Source organism: Lithobates pipiens, unplaced genomic scaffold (assembly GCF_037356315.1).
Source record: "Lithobates pipiens isolate NorthernLeopardFrog02 unplaced genomic scaffold, aLitPip1_a1.2 Scaffold_10, whole genome shotgun sequence".
Taxonomy (NCBI): domain Eukaryota; kingdom Metazoa; phylum Chordata; class Amphibia; order Anura; family Ranidae; genus Lithobates; species Lithobates pipiens.
The window spans coordinates 29,162,737-29,183,770 of NW_027507686.1; the positions used below are offsets into that span (position 1 = coordinate 29,162,737).

Consider the following 21,034-nt stretch of genomic DNA (forward strand, 5'->3'; position numbering starts at 1 on the left):
AAGCTCACACATAATGAAGGAGGACGCAATTTAGCATCTTTGCCCTGGGCACTGGGTGTGAAAGCTGAATTTCTTAAAGTTCACTCTCTGACCCAGTCAAACTAAACTTTTACACCTCTCCCCAATTGCTCCTCTTTCTAACTTTTGTTAGGGCTTATAGAAAGTAATGAGATCCATCATGTGCGAGTGTTCAGGTCTAGCACTGCATTGTAGGGGATCATATGCTACCCATACCCATCATGTGTTTTACAATGGAAGGAGGAGCTGTGGGGGAACATTGTGAGGAGGAGTAGTAGAAGTAGCTGATAGGTGGGCTTTAATGAGACCCTGCCAACATATACAGTATGTATTTTTCAAATATTTGTTCATTAGGTCTGCAACATTGAAGTCAAAAGACCAAATACACTACAAATCTTTGCTGGGGGGATGGGGACGCCATGCCCCATACAATGCGACTCCATGTAAGACATCTGGAAAAGACAGAGATAAACTGGAAAAGCATAAAGAAAAAAAACAGTATTTGGGGAAGCATGATCTACAAATGAATACTATTGTAATTGTAGCCTGCTACAGATAGAAACAGAAAATGAATAAAAATAAATAAAATAAAAAAAGGAATTACAAAAAACTTATGTAGCAATAAAAAGTTACATTGGTGTAAAAAAATAACCAAAAAAAAAAAAAAAACCACAACAATACTAATTATCAACACCCTTCCCCCATCCCTACGAGATCAATAGCCCCTCCGCTTCGGTGTTTCCAATATTTGTGCTTATTTTAGAATTATGATCCTTTTACTGATGTTATACAGCACTCAGGAGCCTGCTAGCAGTCTATAATTTCATAAAATAATGAATGCCGACATGTTATTTGCTCAATGGATTACATGTGAAATGTTTTCATTTCCTGCGCTGAGCCCGGTAGCAGTACTCGCTTTAGAAGGACCTTCAGAGCTAAAAACAAGTCAAAGTAACAGTAATTAAAAAGGAAAACGGATGTTGTCATGGAGATATTAAGTGCTAATGATACCGTTTCGGGTTGCATTATATAGCACTTTACAAACTGTGGTTTTTAATTAAACACCAGAATACTGAATGAACTTTGTTCTATAGGGAAGGTGTTTTTGTTTTAAAGTGGTACTAAAGCAAAAAAAATTCTCACCTTCATACACATGGGTCAAACACAAGGCCTGCATCTGAATCAGGCACGCCAAGGCCATTTCATGAGGCCCTCGCACCTCTCTTGCAGCTTCGGTACCTCCCCTCATCTTGTCTCTGTAGTCGGCAACAGAGAGGACAGAACTACTCCTACAGATCCTGCACCTCTCTTTGTCTCCTCCTCCCCTGATCTTGTGCAACTGACTCCAGCCCTCCTCTGGTACTCCTCCAGATCTAGCCCTTTCTGCATCCCAGCTTTGCCCCCAGCTTCTTCATGGCAGCAGCACAAGGTGGGGGAGGGGGTGCACTGTTATGTATGGGAGTGTGGAGGACTCTTGACTTCCAATGGTGGGGAGGGAGGCTTTTGACATCTGATGTAAGGGGGGTGGGGGAACTATAAACATCTGCTTATAATTATTATGAGAATAATATAATTCTATGCCAGTTCAAAAGGCGGGTTTGCCAACCACTGGTATCATCCTCAATAAAATTTTATTGGAGGCTGCGAGGACAGAACACCATTGTAGAACCATATTCTCTTTGAGACGCCCCCCAATAAAGCTTCTTGTAGATAATACCAGTGGTGTGCGACCCTCTTTTTCAGACTTACATTGTCTGCTACAGGAGTGTGAGTGGGCTTCGTTCCAGTCTGCACCTGCCCTTCACAGCTTACACCACCCAGTTTTGTGACATTAGCAATCGATCAATTGATCGAGCTCTGGGGGTTGTTGGCCGACTGGGGGGGGGGGGGGGGGGGCGGTCGCTGGTTGGGTGAGGGCTGTGTGAAAATTGAGCCGGAGCTACCACAGTAAACAGGTACAACATGTGTAGGGGGATTTGTTTCACCACTTTAATGCAGGGCATTACTAAACTATATTACCAACCACGTGCTTCAAAAAAATAAATAAAAAACCCATTGAAATCCATGCGTGTGGCGCCCTGCATGTAGATTAGGGGCGGGCGCAAGGATTAAGGGGGCGTATGAGCAGCCGCCACTGCCTGTTTATCTGCAGTCTTCTCTACATCCGTTTAAAGTGCAGAATTAATAAATCTTGTCTGAGCGGTCAGAAAATACGAGGCGGAGAGCTGAAATTCCACACTGCAGAGTTTACTGAGGAGAGCTCTGAGAGCCGATTGCAGAGAACAGATCTAGCCCACCTTCAAACAGCACACAGGAACGGAACTGAGGCTATCCATTTGCTGGAGGTCCCTCCACTGTCACCTTTTTTTCTCTTGATGTCAGGAAAACGTGTCAGAAACGATTCATGCAGATAGCAGAATAATGAAGCCACAGACAGAAATTACACTTAAGCCCCACACACACACCATCAGATTTTCTGCTGATTTTTTCCTTCAGATTTACCAAAACCATGTAGTTAGTAGAAGGGCCTGCCTGATTGCATACAAATTGCAACTCCTAAGGTTTGACCTCATATTATATGGTTTTGGTAAATCTGAAGGAAAAAATTTTTTTTTTTGCAGAACATCTGATAGTGTGTTAAATGAGACAAGTACACACTATAGTGGGATAAGCTTTGTTCACATTTCATGTCTGAGGTTTAGAACCACTTTAAAGAGGAAGTAAACCCTGATGGGTTTTACTTCCTCTTTATTCCCCTGCAAAGTAAAAGCATAATGGGCTACTATGTATCGCATGCTAGCCCATTATGTTGCACTTGCCTGCAAAATGAAACCCGTGATCATCCCCAAGGTCCCCGCTAATGGAAGCATCCATCTTCACCCCTCTTCCTTCCGGGGCCGTGGACTCCGGCTCTACGACTGGTCAGGGCACAGCCCTATAAAAACTGAAGGATCGTGCCCTTTCTTCAGTGTGCATGTGCCAATGACGGCGGCGCAGGAGTACATGGTAAATATCTCAGTACCTACAGGTAAGCCTTATTATAAGTCCTACCTGTAGGTAAAAGTGGTGTGCAAGGGTTTACAACCACTTTAAGGTAAAAGGCATTTAAACATTGGCATCTAAATGGATACCCCCTCAGCATACAGCTTGCTATGGGGCACTCACAGAAGAGGAGGAGTGGACAGCTTCCTCCAGAAGAGGAAGAAAGGGGCTGCTCTGTGCAATACCATTACAGTGCAGGCAAGTATAACATGTTTTATATAATTGTAAAAAAATTGTCTTTACAACTGCTTTAAGCTTTTATTTCGGCATGCTTTATGTTTTAATAATAGTTTACTTACTGCCCCATCCAAAATCACACATTATTATTATACATTTACATAGCCCTGACATGTATAGCAGTGCTGTACAGAGAACACCAAGCCAGTCACAGCAGTCTCTGTACCAGAGGAGCTTACACTCCAATTCCCCCCATCCCACCACAGTCACACGCTATTACTATACATTTATATAGCTCTGACATATACCACAGTACTGTACAGAGAACACTGAGCCAGTCACATCAGTCTCTGCACCAGAGAAGCTTACACTCTACAACCCCCCCCCCCCCCCAAAAAAAGGATCACAAACTATTACTATTCTACATTTATATAGCTGCAACATATACTGCAGTGCTGTACAGAGAACACTGAGCCAGTCAGTCACATCAGTCTCTGCACCAGAGGAGCTTACGTTCTGAATTCAGCTCATAGTCGCACACCTGGCTGATGTTTACTGGTACTGTCATCTATCATGCTGTAATATATTTTTTTCCTTTTACTGATGCAGAAGATCCACATAGGCGACCTTCACCTGTGTATTATTGATAGGAGATTCTGTGGTAGAGTCGCCACCTGCTGGTCGATGGCAGCACACAGTTCTGGTGCAGGAGATATTTCCAAGTTTTGCACAGACCGAGCACTTTGTGTTTTCTGTTCTGTCCCCTTTTGAGTAATTTAGATATCTGGGAAACCCCTATTTTTACCTGCTTTTAAAGTGGACCTTCACTCACACAAAACACTTTTTAGCTTTACAGTCAGGGCAATTATGGGAGGGGGTCATGTGCCTTGGGCACAGTGTTTCTATAGGAGGGGGAGCATGTTGGGACCTTCAGCCGGTCTCTCTCCGACAGATGTGATTGCAGTGTCACTATTGTTAGCATTCTTCTTTCCCGTCCAGAATGCAGCAGTAGTCAGTACCACCACCTTCGGCACTAGCCCCGAGCTCTTGCAACTTTTACCTATTGTCAGCTTCCTCTGCCAACAGGTTTATCAAGGAGCATATATAATATATAATAAGAGATTTTGTAATAAGTCTGCTGCTTTGCTGAACGCCTACGGCTCCTCTCGTTACTTAGAGAAAGTGACGCCCACTCTTCCCGGGTACGCCGATCTCCACAGCTGACAGTGGGCGGAAGGAAATCCCAGATTCCCTGACAGGATCGCTCTAACAAAGAATTAGCTTGTCATCTGGAGGGCGCAATTAAACTGTTAGTTGCCACAGCAAAAAAAAAAAAAAAAAAGGTCATCTATGAGACACAGCCCACGGGGCAAACCTCGAGGCAGCATCTGTAGGCATGGGCAAAGTGCCAATTGTTGAACTACAACTCCTAGCATGTCCTGCCACTCAATGGCATTTGGCAACGCAATTTTCATTTGTGAAACAATCTTGGATAAGGTGAGAAAACCAAACAAAATAAAATAAAAAAAGGGATTACCTGTGTTAGTGCAAAATCTGGTGCAGCTATGCATGGTAGCCAATCAGCTTCTAACTTCAGCTTGTTTAATTAAGCTTTGACAAATAAACCTGGAAGCCGATTGGTTTCTATGCAGAGCTGCTCCAGATTCCGGATTCTCCAGTTTTAGTAAACCAACCCAACACGGTTATCTTCTATACAGATTAGAGCTGCACAATTAATCATCAAGAATCGTTATCACGATCTCGACTGAAGTGTTTCACAATTCTTTCTATGCAAAGAATTCTCTCTGCTCTTCTAAAGCCACAGACCTCAAAAGAAAGGAAGAGAAACACTGGGCAGTCTGCCAAGAATCAAAACATTCTTTATTAGTTGAACTTAAGTATAAACATTGTAACAATTTGTCAATGGAATAGACTGTGTGTAAGTGAAAAAAGTTTAAAGTGTAAAGCCTCAGATATAAATAAAAAAAAAAAAAAAAAAAACCTGCAAGACAAAGGCATAATGAGCTAGTATGCATAGCATACTAGCTCATTATGAATTACTTACCTGAGATCAAAGCCCCTGAAGCGGTCCTCGTTCCTCTCCTCCGATGCTCCCATCTATCCCGGAGTGACTTCCGGGGATCGCGGCTCTGACGCTGTGACTGGCCAGGGCTGCAATGACGCCACTCCCGCGTGCTGGTGCCGCCACGGCATGATCGCCATTAGAAACGGCATGCTCAGTGTGCGCCTGTCCCTGATGTATATGGGGCATGCGCATAGACATCGGTGCTGCTCTTTGTGCAAATATCTCCTAAACCTTTTAGGTTTGGGTTTTTAGGCTTTTAGATTTGAGAGACATTTCTTGCACCTACAGGTAAGCCTTAAAGGGATTGTAAAGCAATTTTTTTTTAAATAACAAACATGTTATACTTATCTCCACTGTGCAGCTCGTTTTGCACAGAGTGGCCCCGAACCTGGTCTTCTGGGGTCCCTTGGCGGCTGTCTCGGCTTCCTCCCGCAGGTACTTCTCACGTTCATGCGAGCACCCTTGCATGGTGAGAAGCACCTGCGGTGTGCGCTCCCGTGATACAGCCGGCAGGCTATAGCCTCTCGCTGTATCACTTGGCCGCGCCGCGTCATTGGATGTGACTGGCAGCAGTGCGAGCCAATAGCTGCACTGCTTTCAATCCATCCACTCTAGCCAATCAGTGGCCAGGCTGAGTGGCGAAGAGGGCGCCGGGGGGTGAGTGTGGGACTTTGAGGAATCAGGTAAGTAAAACGGGGGGGGGGGCACCGGCACTGTCAGATGTTTTTTCACCTTAATGCATTCTATGCGTTAAGGTGAAAAATATATTTATCTTTACAACATATAAACACTATAATATATATATATATATATATATATATATATATATATATATATATATATATATATATATATATATATATATATATATATATATATATATATATATATATATATATATATATTATATATCCCGTATTTATCGGCGTATAAACACACACTTTTTTTCCCCCTTGAAAGCAAGGGAAAATCGTGGGTGCGTGTTATATGCTGATTTTGAGGAAAGGAGCGATGGAGCCGAGATACACAAAGCCGAGTGTACTTCGGCTAGACTCGGCTCCACCTCCACTGATTGCGAGAGGAGCGAGCGCCACCTACATACAGAAAGCTGAGTGTACTTCGGCTAGACTTGTCTCCTTTCGTAGTCCCGCCCCTGACTGTGAACAAAACCAAGTCTAGCCGAAGTACACTAGGCTTTGTGTATCTCGGCTCCGCTCGCTTCTCTCCGCTCAGTCAGCGGAGATCGGCTCCAAGTTTAAAGTGGTTGTATACTTATTTTTTTTTACTTTTACCTACAGGAAAGCCTATAATAAGGCTTACCTGTAGGTAAAAAAAATATATATATTCCCCTCGGTATGCGCCGCTGACTGCAGCGGCGCATGTGCACAAGGGGATTCTCGGCTGAAAGCCCGGCAGTCGCTGGACCCGACCAGGATGAAATCTCCCGCGTGCATGCGCGGGAGTGACGATATCATGGCTCCGGCCACTCACAGCGCCGGAGCCGCGATACCCGGAAGAAACGCAGAGGGAGCATGTCAGCTCCCTCGGCGTGGATCGGGCCAGATGTTGGGGCCTCGTTCTAAGGTAAGTATTTCATAATGAGCTAGTACTAGCTCATTATGCCTTTTCCTTTGCAGTTGGCAAAAAAAAAAAAAAAAAACATTAGCGGGTTTACTACCGCTTTAAATAAGGGCGATGCTGCAAAGATACTAACAATGCTGGCTGCAAAGGCACTGGGCAAGGCTGCAGATGGACACTGACAAGGCTGCAATGATGGACAAGGCTGCATTTAAATGCAATTTTTTTCCTTAAACTTCCCTCCTAAAAGTTTTTTTCCTTAAAAATTCCCTTCTAAACTTGGGGTGCGTGTTATACGCTGATAAATACGGTATATATATATATATATATATATATATATATATATATATATATATATATATATATATACACATATACACATACATACATACATACACACACACACACACAAAAAAAGTCTTCTTTTTGTTTATCTTGCAAAAAATTAAAATTAAAATAAAAAGTCTACTTGTGTGGGGAAAAAATAAATAAAAAATTATGAGAATTTCATTTGTGTACAGTACTGCATGACTGAGCAATTTCCAGTTAAAGTAGACCAGTGCCAAAATGCCATGGTCATAAAGGGGTTAAAACCTTCTGGAGCTGAGGTGGTTAAATGGACTTGGCACTGCCAAGGAAACGGGAGAAGGGTCTTACCTGATGCGCACAGCGTCGAGGTGGTGGGTTTGGGACGTCGATTTTATTCCAGCTGTTCTTCTTTATATTGTAAATATACAGCTCATTATACAGAAAGGTCTGAAATAAATAAAAGACAAAAATATTAAAAACAGAATACATTTCCTGACCCTAAAATAAAAAAAAATATGTTGGATTGTAAAAAAAATCTAAACAAACAAAAAAACATACCAATATATACTGTATTTGCTACACAAACCAATGACGAGATCTGTTTCCAGGTATGGCCTCAGATTGGGTGGCCCTGCCGGCCTTATACTGTCCTGTGGCTTCACACAGAGCCCAGGACTGTGCGATGAGAAGTAGGATGAATTGTTGGCATTTGTATAGATTTTAGAAGGACTGGTGGGGGGGGGGGTTTGGGGTGTAACACAGGCTAGCATTAGGTTATGGTTTATTTAGATGTTTATATAATATTCCCTTAATCCCTTGCAGCACTTTTGAACAGGGATTTCTGGGCATGACTTCTCTCTGGTCAGTCATTCTTTGCCATCCCTTGCAAGGCCTCCAGAAGTCTTCAGAGATCATGGGGCATTAATAATTGAATTTAGAATGATTAGGGTGTTTAGGCGTGTACCAATTACATTGCACCACTAGAATAGAGTGCCTTGAAAAAGTATTCACACCCCCTTGAAATTTTCCACATTTTGTCATGTTACAAACAAAAACATAAAATATATTTTATTGGGATTTTATGTGATAGAACAACACAAAGTGGCACATAATTGTGAAGTGAAAGGAAAATTATAAATGGTTTTCAACATTTTTTTTTACAGAGAAATATGTGAAAAGTGCGGCGTGCATTTGTATATAACCAGCCTGCTGGTTTTACTTACAATTATCGGAGAAGACAATTGCTCAGCAGGAGGGATTGCCCTGTCAACACGGTCTGTCTTGATGTGGGACTAGTGCAAAAAAAATTTTCTGCAACCTGTGACTGCAGGAAAGAAATTTGCACCATCTGAGGTCTGCCTTAATCTATCAGTGAGACTGGATTGTGCCTTTAAAAGCCTGAAGGAGTCTGATCCACACGGGTTTGGCATAGGTGAGGAGGCAGATTTATTCATTCCCACCATGGGGGCTGACACTGATCTGCAGATTAGAGCACACAACACGCCACAGCCTGCAGGCAATCAGAGCCCATTAAATATTAACAGGGAGCTGACACTCGGAGACCAGTAATGGGCACAGATTTCTATTGGTTTATGTTTCAGCGCTGGGAGGGGGGCGGTATTGACGTCTGGAGGGGGTTCGCTTGGAGTCTCGCAGGATGTGAAATATTCCAGGAACTCAGATCTGTCAATGTCCAGGGCAAAAGAATTACAACATACAGTATACATACATTTCAGCGTTTTCTAATACCCTGTCCTGACAAATGCATTTTCACACATTGCAAAATACACGGTGCACCAATTACCCCACACATAGAATATGAATCAGAATTACAGTCACAATTACAATATACTTGGAGCTCAAAAGAAAAATTCCAGGTATGGATATTTTATACTTAGTTATATTGATCCATTGGACCAACTACACTGTCAAAAAAAAAGTATGTGAACCCCTTGGAATGAACTGGTTTTCTAGCGTATTTTGACATAAAATGTGATCCGAGTCATAAGAAGAGACAAACACAATGTGCTTCAAGTGGGTTGTAAAGGCAGAAGTTTTTTTTTTTTTTTTTTTTTTTTAGCTTAATGTAATACTTGCCTGAGCCCCATCTCTATCCAGCAATGTGTACGAGTGCCTCGGCCGTCCAGAATTCTTCCTCCCGATTGGCTGAGACACAGCAGGGGCGCCATTGGCTCCCGCTGTTGTCAAAGTCAGATAGCCAATGAGGAGAGAGGAGAGAGAAGGAGTAGGGCCAAACCGCGGCTCTGTGTCTGAATGGAGCTGTGACTCAGGTCGGGAGCCCCCTTAGCAAGCTACTTGCTGCAGGGGCACTCAACAGGAGAGAGGGGCTATGAGCGACGGCGAGGGACCGGAGAAGTGGAGGATTGGAGAGGGAGGGAGAATCAGGAGACCGGACTAAAGTAAACGTATGGCTAACTAATAGCACTTGTGCATTCTATGTTCTGCTAATGAATACTTAAAAGCTTAAAGTGAATGTCTGCATTTAAATTTAGGAGAGCGTTTTCCCTCTGCTTGATGCTACATTGCAATGAAATAAGTCTGTATAAATATTAGCATAACAATAATAGGTGATCATGTTGGGCTTGCACAGATACATGACGGTGATATTTGCATAGGCTTGCCATTACTAAAACTCTACATGACATTGCACTCACCCATGTGACTGTCGCTCACAAAGTAAATGAAAGTCAATTAAAATCAATCGATGCATCTTTCAGGAAGAAATGTTTTTTTTATCTTAAACATTTTGTTTAACTTTAAATAGAAATTATATCAGCTGCATCCAAGTTGCTCCGTCCTGCAGCCTCTCTCCAGGATCAGATGCTGGCAGAGAGGTAGGAGAAGGCAGCTCTGTGCTGCGAGGCATCCTATTGGACATCTCACAGCTCAGTCACTAGAGCTGTTGCAGACTCCCTCTGAGACGCAGAAGAGACATCCTTGTATTAGGAAGAAGAGGACTGACTGCTCTGCACAGTGCTCTGTAACTGTGTAGAGATGGCACTGTTAAGAAAATGACCTTAAGCTCCGGAGGTCTGCAGATCAGGCAGATCTGCACCATTACCTGTAACAGTGATCCATGGCTGCAGGAAGAGGCAGGACAGAGCTGTATCAAAACTGGTGCTAAAGCCCACAGGGAAGGGCCAGAGTCCTGGCGCCATTTTAAAACTTGATTTGGGACAAAAATTGTCAATGATACAATATGACAAAGAATCAAAGTCAGATGTACTGAAATATAGCACACTGGTGCCCCCAAGTGGCCAAAAAAAACAAAACAAACAGTGAACTGATTTCTATTATCAAAGCAGAACTAAAAGCATTTTTTTTCTTATTTTGGATGGCGTAAGGGAGGGTTATAACCCATGTAAGGTTTGTTTTTTTGGCATCTGTGTCCCATTGCGGTTATTTCACTTCCTGCCCTATAGGCAAAACAGGAAGGAAGAGGAAATCCCTCAAAATAAGGAAATCAACACCAAAACTATTGCTCCACTGGAAAATTTCACTCAATTCCGGTTCCGATGACAATTTAAAATTTGGGATTTTCTTTAAGTTTCAATGATAACTGTAAACAGGACAAATAGAAAAGATAAATCTCTAATGGGGGCAACAAACAGCAAAAAACACACACACACGATAGGGACTCCAATCCCTCTCTACTCTATCCAAAACAAAGTTTTGTCTTTTCATTTTAATAGCTCCTCATCTTCAAGTATATCAAGGCATTTTTTCCCACATTTTGGATAACGTAGGAAAAGATTAAAACCACTGTCAGCTTTTCCTTTCTGGCAATCTGTATATCTCATTTGGGAGATTTCCCCCTTTACTTCATGTCCTATAGACTCAACAGGGAAGTGAGAGAAATCCCCTTTTAGTCAGGGTACCAATTGTCCTTTGCTATTCAAATAAATTCTAGACTAATTACAATCAGTTTTAGTCTAGGATTTATTTGAATTTGATCCCAATATATGGTTTTTCAACCATGTCAAATCAGGTGTGATTGAGTGAAATTAAATATCAATATATGGTTGCATACATTTTCAAGACCGAATATTAGAAACATTGTGGCCTCTCTAATCATCCCCTTTTATTATCAGAGATTTCTCTATCCTTTGAGGTATCGGGTATAGATTTCAGTCTATATAACCATTAAGACACTGTTCAGTCCAGATAGGACATGTATGTATTGAATGGTGTCACCATCAGGAGTTGCTGTGCCTTAGCTATGAGTGTCCCCAATAGTACGATTGTCTAACGTTGGCAGGTTGGGTGGGATCGAGTTAAAAAAAAATATTAATATATAATTGAAGGTATCTGTATAATCTGTAAAATTATCTTTGTTTATCTTCAATAAAAACTAATGGGAAAAAAAAAATTATATATATACATATATATATATATAATTGAAGTTAGTTTCAAGACTAGATATTAGCACTTTAGTGGCCTTTTATTTATTTACTTTCACCATTAGAAATTTTTCCTATCTCTGAAGGTTTCGTATTTAGGATTGCAGTTTTTAGTAATTTAGACACTGTTCAATCAAAATTTGGCATACATGTATTAAACTGTGTCACGCTGTGCCTTATGTATGAGTGTCCCCACGAGTCAGATTGTCCTTGGTTCCAGCCATACGGATAAATTTGGCTCTTATTTTTGGCAGGTCATATATCTCTGTGCATTGACCAAAGGTTGTATTAGGGATTTACTGGAGACCCTTTGAAGGCCACACTCCCGTTCTTTATGACTGGTTGCGTGATGTTTGATGTGACCATGTCTACTGTTTTATACACTACAAGCATAGGACTTAGTCCACTGTTTTATACACTACAAGTATAGGACTTAGTCCAGTGTTTTATACGCTATGCATACAAGAACATTCCTCCTCCCATTAGGGGCCATTCAAATGTAGGCGCTCTGGGAAGTGGATTTCACTCACTTCTGGTTTATGGATTAATTTTATCACCCATGTCGTTGGTTTTTAGAAATAAAATTAAAAACAAAAAAAAGTCCACAGTGTAACTAGGGGCGTTGGTATACTTTTTAATGTGGTGTGTGCGGTTTAGGAAGACCCATTTTAGTTTGGATAAGCCATTTAACTATTAATGTTGCCCTCAAACACTTACCAAACAATTTTATATTTATTTTGTTCCTCTAAGTTTACTGTTAGGGAATTATCGCCTGACTCCAAAAACAAATTGGGATTTGCAAATATAACTTTTTGCCTAACCAAGTAGTATACACTTGACTAGATGGTACGTAAACTTTTATTAACGGTTTGTCTTGCTTGTTTTAAACTTGTCCCTTTCTCTTGGGCATTTGCCCACTTTTAAAGTGGCCGATTTGGATCAACGTCTTTTAAAGCCCAGAACGAGGTGCGTTTTTTTTTGTTGGATGGATATATTAAGCAGTGAATCAGCGCGCCGCTCGTGCCCCAAGACGACGTCAGGTGTGACAAAATGCGTAGGGAGGAGCAATGTGCTAACAACACCACGATACACAGAAGTCCCAGGCCACGGGTTGCTCCTGAGAGCCGGTCGGCTTGGTTTTTACTACATATGATGCTTTTATTTAAATGTAAGTGCAATACCTCTTATTTTTCTTTATAAAATAAATTCTTTATGGTTTTATGCTATGGAAGCTCTCTATCATTCTTTTCTGGGAAACATCTGCTATAACCTTCCCGTATGAGCTATAAACTCCTGTGAAGACGCTGAGATCTTGGCTGCGTGCAATCAAAGGCCCGGGCTGGGTATCAAGCCATAGGCGTGTGTGATCTCCTATAATTAAGAGATCCATAGGAGCCGGTAAGCAGCAGTTTGTGTGAAGGTGGAAGGCAGACCTTTTTTCTTTTATCACCACTCCTGGGTGTTTTGTGTGACATTTGCACAGTGGAGATCAACTTTCAATCTGAATGGACTGTAAATTATACACCATTTGATTAGTTTCTCACTTTCTGTTTGATTTAAATAAGGTTATCGTAGTATATTTGTCATTCTTTTAATATAAAGTGCAACTTGAGATTTTGAAATTGCTAGCTGAAGATATGCCTGTGTGAACAAGGCCTTAAACAAATATATCAGTTTAGAACAACAAAGATAGTTATAATGAAAACCTTGTAACATTGTTATTGCAAATCCTGTAATCAGGAAGCCTGCAAGAAGAGTCAACGTTGCAAAGTATCCATAGAACGAAACAATCACTGAGCGAACTTTGCACTTCGGACAAGGGCTGCTCATCTAACGTGACCCAAGCCCATCCCCCCCGTTTTTTTTTTATAAATGCAGCATAAAATAGCCCATCAAAAAGGAGAGAGAGAACGAGAGAGAGAGAGAGAACGAGAGAGAACGAGAGAGAGAGAGAGAACGAGAGAGAACGAGAGAGAGAGAGAACGAGAGAGAACGAGAGAGAGAGAGAGAGAACGAGAGAGAGAGAACGAGAGAGAGAGAACGAGAGAGAGAGAACGAGAGAGAGAGAACGAGAGAGAGAGAACGAGAGAGAGAGAGAGAGAGAGAGAGAGAGAGAGAGAGAGAGAGAGACGAGAGAGAGAGAGAACGAGAGAGAGAGAGAGAGAGAACGAGAGAGAGAGAGAACGAGAGAGAGAGAGAACGAGAGAGAGAGAGAACGAGAGAGAGAGAGAACGAGAGAGAGAGAGAACGAGAGAGAGAACGAGAGAGAGAACGAGAACGAGAGAGAGAACGAGAACGAGAGAGAGAACGAGAACGAGAGAGAGAACGAGAGAGAGAGAGAGAGAGAGAGAGAGAGAGAGAGAGAGAGAGAGAGAGAGAACGAGAGAGAGAGAGAGAGAGAACGAGAGAGAGAGAGAGAGAGAGAGAACGAGAACGAGAACGAGAACGAGAACGAGAACGAGAACGAGAACGAGAACGAGAACGAGAGAGAGAGAGAGAGAGAGAGAGAGAGAGAGAGAGAGAGAGAGAGAGAGAGAGAGACCTATGCACTTTGGAAGGAAGCCCGGTAAATAGAAGTATATTTCATGATTCCTCCCCTCCCAGGTTTGCCATTTGGTTGCACTTTCATACAGTTTTTTTATGGAGAGGAAGACCTTAACCACTTAACAACCGCCCATTCCCGATTAACGGCTTCAGGGCGGTTGTTTAACTCTGAGAGGCCGTTAATTAACGGCCTCCCAGAATTCTGCTCTCGCGCGCCCCCTGGGGCGCGCACACGAGAGCATCCGTGACCGCTGGGTCCAGTGGACCCGGCGCATCACGAATCACGGTAATCCGTCAAATGACGGAGTGATCACTTGTAAACAAGCCGGCGTCATGTTATGACGCCGGTTCCTCCCTCCCCTCTCTGTACCGATCGGTACAGCGGAGGGGGAAGAGATCGGTGTCAGCAGCGATGTGGGCTGCATCTGCAGTGCCCACATCGCTGCTCACCGAAAATTAACCCCTCAATTCCCTGCAAATACTCTGCATTACTCTGCAATTCCCTGCAAATACTCTGCATTACTCTGCAATTCCCTGCAAATACTCTGCATTACTCTGCAATTCCCTGCAAATACTCTGCAATGCCCTGCAAATACTCTGCAATGCCCTGCAAATACTCTGCAATGCCCTGCAAATACTCTGCAATGCCCTGCAAATACTCTGCAATGCCCTGCAACACTCCGCATTGCCCTGCAAATACTCCGCATTGCCCTGCAACTACTCCGCATTGCCCTGCAACTACTCCGCATTGCCCTGCAACTACTCCGCATTGCCCTGCAACTACTCCGCATTGCCCTGCAACACTCCGCATTGCCCTGCAACACTCCGCATTGCCCTGCAACACTCCGCAATGCCCTGCAACACTCCGCAATGCCCTGCAACACTCCGCAATGCCCTGCAACACTCTGCAATGCCCTGCAACACTCCGCAACGCTCTGCAATACCCTGCAACACCCGCCAATACCCTGCAACACTCTGCAATGCTCTGCAACCCCCGCCGATACCCTGCAACACTCTGCAATGCTCTGCAACCCCCGCCGATACCCTGCAACACTCTGCAATGCTCTGCAACCCCCGCCGATACCCTGCAACACTCTGCAATGCTCTGCAACACCCGCCAATACCCTGCAACACTCTGCAATGCTCTGCAACACCCGCCAATACCCTGCAATGCTCTGCAACGCAGTACTCTGCAACACCATGCTCTGAGATACCCAGCCATAGTCGGTGATACCCTGCAATAGCCAGCCATAGACATCTCCCGCCGCCCTCCGCCCTCCGGTGCTTCTACCGAATCGCTAATACGATCAAAGCCAGAATCTTTTTTTTTTTTCAGGCTTCCCAGCTTAGAGGTGAGATGTGGGTCTTATTGACCCCACATCTCACTGTAAAGAGGACCTGTCATGCCATATTCCTATTACAAGGGATGTTTACATTCCTTGTAATAGGAATAAAAGTGATCAAAAAAATTATTTTTGGGGAAAAAAATGTCAAACTAAAATAAATAAAGTAAAATGAACAATAAAAAAAAGTTTTTTTAAAAGCGCCCCTGTCCCCATGTGCTCGCATGCAGAAGCGAACGCATGCGTAAGTCCCGCCCACATATGAAAACGGTGTTCAAACCACACATGTGAGGTATCGCTGCGAACGTTAGAGCGAGAGAAATAATTCTAGCCCTAGACCTCCTCTGTAACTCAAAACATATAACCAGTAAAAAAAATGTAAATCGTCGCCTATGGGGATTTTTAAGTAGCGACGTTTGCCGCCATTCCACGAGCGTGTGCAATTTTGAAGAGTGACATATTAGGTATCTATTTACTCAGCGTAACTTCATCTTTCACATTATGCAAAAATTGGGCTAACTTTACTGTGTTTTTTTTTTTTAAGCACAAAACAGTTTTTTTTCCAAAAAAAAGCATTCGAAAAATTACTGCGCAAATACCGTGCGAGATAAAAAGTTGCAAAGACCACCATTGTATTCTCCAGGGTGTTTGCTAAAAAAACATATATAATGTTTTGGAGTTCTATGTAATTTTCTAGCAAATAAATGATGATTTTTACATGTAGGAGAGAAATGTCAGAATTGTCCTGGGTGCTCCAGAACACCTGATGGCGCTCCATGCATGTTGGGCCTCTGTATGTGGCCACGCTGTGTAAAAGTCTCACACATGTGGTATCACCATACTCGGGAGTAATAGCAGAATGTGTTTTGGGGTGCAATTTGTGGTATGCATATGCTGTGTGTGAGAAATAACCTGATAATATGACAATTTTGTGAAAAAAAAAAAAAAAGTAAAAAAGAATCTTGATTTTGCAAAGAATTGTGGGAAAAAATGACAACTTCAAAAAACTCATCATGCCACTTACTAAATACCTTGGAATGTCTTCTTTCCAAAAAGGGGTCATTTGGGGGGGTATTTGTACTTTTCTGGCATGTTAGGGTCTCAAAAATTGAAATAGGCCGTCAGTACTTCAGGTGTGATCAATTTTCAGATATTGGCACCATAGCTTGTGGACTCTATAACTTTCACAAAGACCAAATAATATCCACCAATTTGTACTTATTTTTACCAAAGATATGTAGTAGTATAAATTTTGGCCAAAATTTATGAAGAAAAAATTACTAATCTGCTAAATTTTCTAACAGAAACAAAGAAAAATTCGTTTTTTTACAGAATTTTCGGTATTTTTTCTTTTATAGCACAAAAAATAAAAAACCCAGCGGTGATTAAATACCACCAAAAGAAAGCTCTATTTGTGTGAAAAAAAGGACAAAAATTTCATATAGGTCCAGTGTTGCATGACTGAGTAATTGTCATTCAAAATGCGAGAGCACCGAAAGCTGAAAATTGGTCTGGTTATTAAGGGTGTTTAAGTGCCCAGTGGTCAAGTGGTTAAATAAGCAGACCTCGTCACCGAGGTGCAACATCAGCATTAGCTCAGACATGATAGAGTGATAAGTAGTAAGTAAAAGAATACTGTACTTTTTGGCCATTGAAATATTCACCTCCAAAGAGAATCAGCTCGTCCTTGTCAGGGTGGGAGGTGAGTGAGGCATTCAGCCTGTGGGGAGAGGAAGGTGGTGGTAAGTGATGGATTGCTCTATATTACATAGGGTAAAACTAGCATATGGTAATGGTAAGGTAATGGTAATGTACATTTCTAATCTACACTGCAACATATATACTGTACTAACAAAATTTTATATGCATGTGGAATTTTTATATTTACCACATTCAACCAATGGAGGGAGCTGTGTGCCAGAGCAATAAGTAAAACAGTTGTACAGATAGGACAGAGGAAGGACCTCTCCCCTCTACCAGCAGTGATCCTAACACCTTGTTTTTTCAGGAGAAAGTGACTCGGTCTGTTTAACCATTTGCTGTTTATAAAAGAGTCCTGCATTAAGTTGGTCATAACAAAAATATGGCTCTGTGGGAGCCTGGAACCGCAGTAAATGGATGGGATAGCAAGCTACAAAGAAAATCGAGGACCAACCATTCCTCGATCTCCTCTGCAACGAATGAACCCGGAAGCGAGGTTTCGGAGCTGTCATTCCCTGGTTGTTAATGCCAAAGAAGCAGCTGATCGAGCAATCTGTACTTGATTAGCTACACTGGAGGGTCTAAAAGACCCCTGATGTCTCCATAAAGAGTACCTGTCACCTGCCCAATGTTATCACATAGGGGGATTTTTTTAGCCCCCCTGTAATAACATTTTAAATGAAAAAATAAATAAATAAAAAATGAAATTAATAATATTTAAAACAAATAAATAAAAAAAAGTCGAAAACAACCCCTGTCCTCCATGTGCATACATGCAAGTACAAATATGAGCACAGGTCCTGCATGGGTATGTAAGCAGCGACTGCACCACACATGTAAAAAGTGTTGCTGCGAACATTAGAGTGAGAGTAATAATTCTAGGGCCATCATTCACAATTAACTCTACATTGATAACCTGTAAAGGTTTTTAAAGCGTCACCTATGATGCAACGGTATTTATTATTTTGCCAGAAAATTTTGCGTTTGATGAACAGCTGTACAGATATTTTGTGACATACAGTGCCTTGAAAAAGTATTCATACCCTTTGAACTTTTCCATATTTTGTCATGTTAAAACCAAAACCGTAAAAGTATTTAATTGGGATTCTATGTGATAGATCAACACAAAGTGGCACATACAGTACATCACAAAAGTGAGTACACCTCTCACATTTTTGGAAATATTTTATTATGCCGCGTACACACGACCGGACTTTTCAAGGGACTAGGTCTGACGGTCTTTCCGACGGACGTTCGGCGGAGTTCCGATGGACTTTCCAAATGAACGGACTTGGCCACACACAATCACACCAAAGTCCGACAGAATCGAACGTGATGACGTACGACCGGACTATAATAAGGAAGGTCATAGCCAGTATTAAATAGCTGCCCTAGTGTCGGTTTTTGTCTGTCGGACTAGCATACAGACGAACGGATTTCTCGGTCCGGCGGGAAAATGTAAAACATGTTGTATTTCTAAAGTCAGCCGGATTTTTGGCAAGCAAAGGTCCGACGGACTCATTCCGTCTGACCTTTGCTGTTAAAAAGTCTGGTCGTGTGTACATGGCATTATATCTTTTCATGTGACAACACTGAAGAAATGACACTTTGCTACAATGTAAAGTAGTGAGTGTACAGCTTGTATAACAGTGTAAATTTGCTGTCCCCTCAAAATAACTCAACACACAGCCATTAATGTCTAAACCGCTGGCAACAAAAGTGAGTACACCCCCAAGTGAAAATGTCCAAATTGGGCCCAAAGTGTCAATATTTTGCGTGGCCATCATTATTTTGCAGCACTGCCTTAACCCTCTTGGGCATGGAGGTCACCAGAGCTCCACAGGTTGCCACTGGAGTCCTCTTCCACTCCTCCATGATGACATCACGGAGCTGGTGGATGTTAGAGACCTTGCGCTCCTCCACCTTCCGTTTGAGGATGTCCCACAGATGCTCAATAGGGTTTAGGTCTGGAGACATGCTTGGCCAGTCCATCACCTTTAGCCTCAGCTTCTTTAGCAAGGCAGTGGTCTGAGCACTGACAGGCTGACCCCCCACCCCTTCAACCTCTGCAGCAGTCATATGTCTATTTACCAAAGACAACCTCTGGATATGCCGCTGAGCACTTGCACTCAACTTCTTTGCTCGATCATGGCGAGGTCTGTTCTGAGTGGAACCTGTCCTGTTATAACGCTGTATGGTCTTGGCCACCGTGCTGCAGCTCAGTTGCAGGGTCTTGGCAATCTTCTTATAGCCTAGGCCATCTTTATGTAAAACAACAATTCTTTTTTTTCGGATCCTCAGAGAGTTCTTTGCCATGAGGTGCCATGTTGAACTTCCACTGACCAGAGACTGAGAGTGATAACACCAAATTTAAGACAACTGCTCCTCATTCACACCTGAGATCTTGTAACACTAACGAGTAACATGACACCAGGGAGGGAAAATGGCTAACTAGACCCAATTTGGAAATTTTCACTTAGGTGTGTACTCACTTTTGTTACCAGCAGTTTCGATATTAATTATTAATGGCTGTGTTGAGTTATTTTGAAGGGACCGCAAATTTACACTTGTATATAAGCTGTACACTTACTACTTTACATTGTAGGAAAGTTTAATTTCTTCAGTGTTGTCACATGAAATGATAGAATAAAATAGAAGAATAAAATATTTACAGTGGTGAGATACAGTGGTTACACTTTTGTGAGATACTGTATGTGCCACCTTGTGTTGGTCCATCACATAGAATCTCAATAAAAGATATTGCAATTGTGAAGAGGAAGGAGAAATGATAAATTACAGAGATAGAGATTACAATTTTAGGGATCACATTTATTGGGGGAAATCACAGGAGTAAGGGATCACGTCTATTAGTGATCCCAATTTTTATCCTGAGTGGCAGGGACAGATTAGTTAGATTTTCTTTGCCAGCTAGCATGAAGGTGTGCTGAAGACCTCTTTACACGGTTTTGTATTTTGCCATACCCATGAGCACCTCTCTCCTTGTGGCTGGTCTCAAACTGATCTGAGCACTTTTTTTCTGGTGCAGCAGGCGGGTCCAAACACCCAGGAGGGACCAAGGCTAGCCATACATTATACAATTGTCTTGTACAGTTTTTCATTAGATTTACCAAAACCATATAATATGGAGGTCAAACCTAAACACTTTCAATTGGTATGTAATCAGGCAGGCCCTTGCACTACATATTTGAAGGTAAGTCTAAAAGGAAATTGAATAAGAAAATTGTATCATGCATGGCCAGCTTAAAAGTCCCAGCATTCCCTGTTCTTCTATGTCTGAGAGATCCCAACCCTGCAGGAAGGGCAACAGGTTGTCTTGCCTTGGGCTGGGTGGAGCACACGCCGTTTCCACCACCTGAGTCTTCTTGGCATCCAGAGACTGGAACTCGGCGATCAGAGCCTCCAGATCCTCCTGGGGGAATACAAAGAGAAATCAAAATTATACAAAATATAAATCGACAGCTTCACACATGGAAATACCTACACAATTCCTTCCTGTCCCCCAGATCCATTCTATTCTACACTAGAACACAGTTCCACTTCTGGGCTGCTGTATAACAGACACTCCAAACTTAAATTACTTAATTCCTTACTCCAGGCAGGAGTTGAGCTCAAAAGATTGCACACCCTGGCAGAAAATTGTGAAATGTTGGCATTAATATTGAAAATATGACTGATCATGCCAAAAAACTGTCTTTTATTTAAGGATAGTGATCACATGAAGCCATTTATTATCACATAGTTTTTTGGATCCTTTTTAAAGAGGAAGTAAACCCTGAGGAGTTTACTTCCTCTTT

General features: G+C 42.2%; 1 protein-coding gene across 1 annotated transcript in view; it reads right to left on the reverse strand.

Moving 5' to 3' along the window:
• Positions 1–21,034, reverse strand: part of KLHDC4 (kelch domain containing 4) — a 55,000-nt gene that overhangs the window by 26,832 nt on the left and 7,134 nt on the right. Inside the window, exons 2-4 of the mRNA XM_077453357.1 lie at positions 20,558–20,649; positions 17,160–17,238; positions 7,559–7,657 (exon numbers count right to left, since the gene is read on the reverse strand). Of these exons, the coding sequence (XP_077309483.1) occupies positions 7,559–7,657; positions 17,160–17,238; positions 20,558–20,649 (270 nt within the window). The remainder of the gene's footprint in view (positions 1–7,558; positions 7,658–17,159; positions 17,239–20,557; positions 20,650–21,034) is intronic.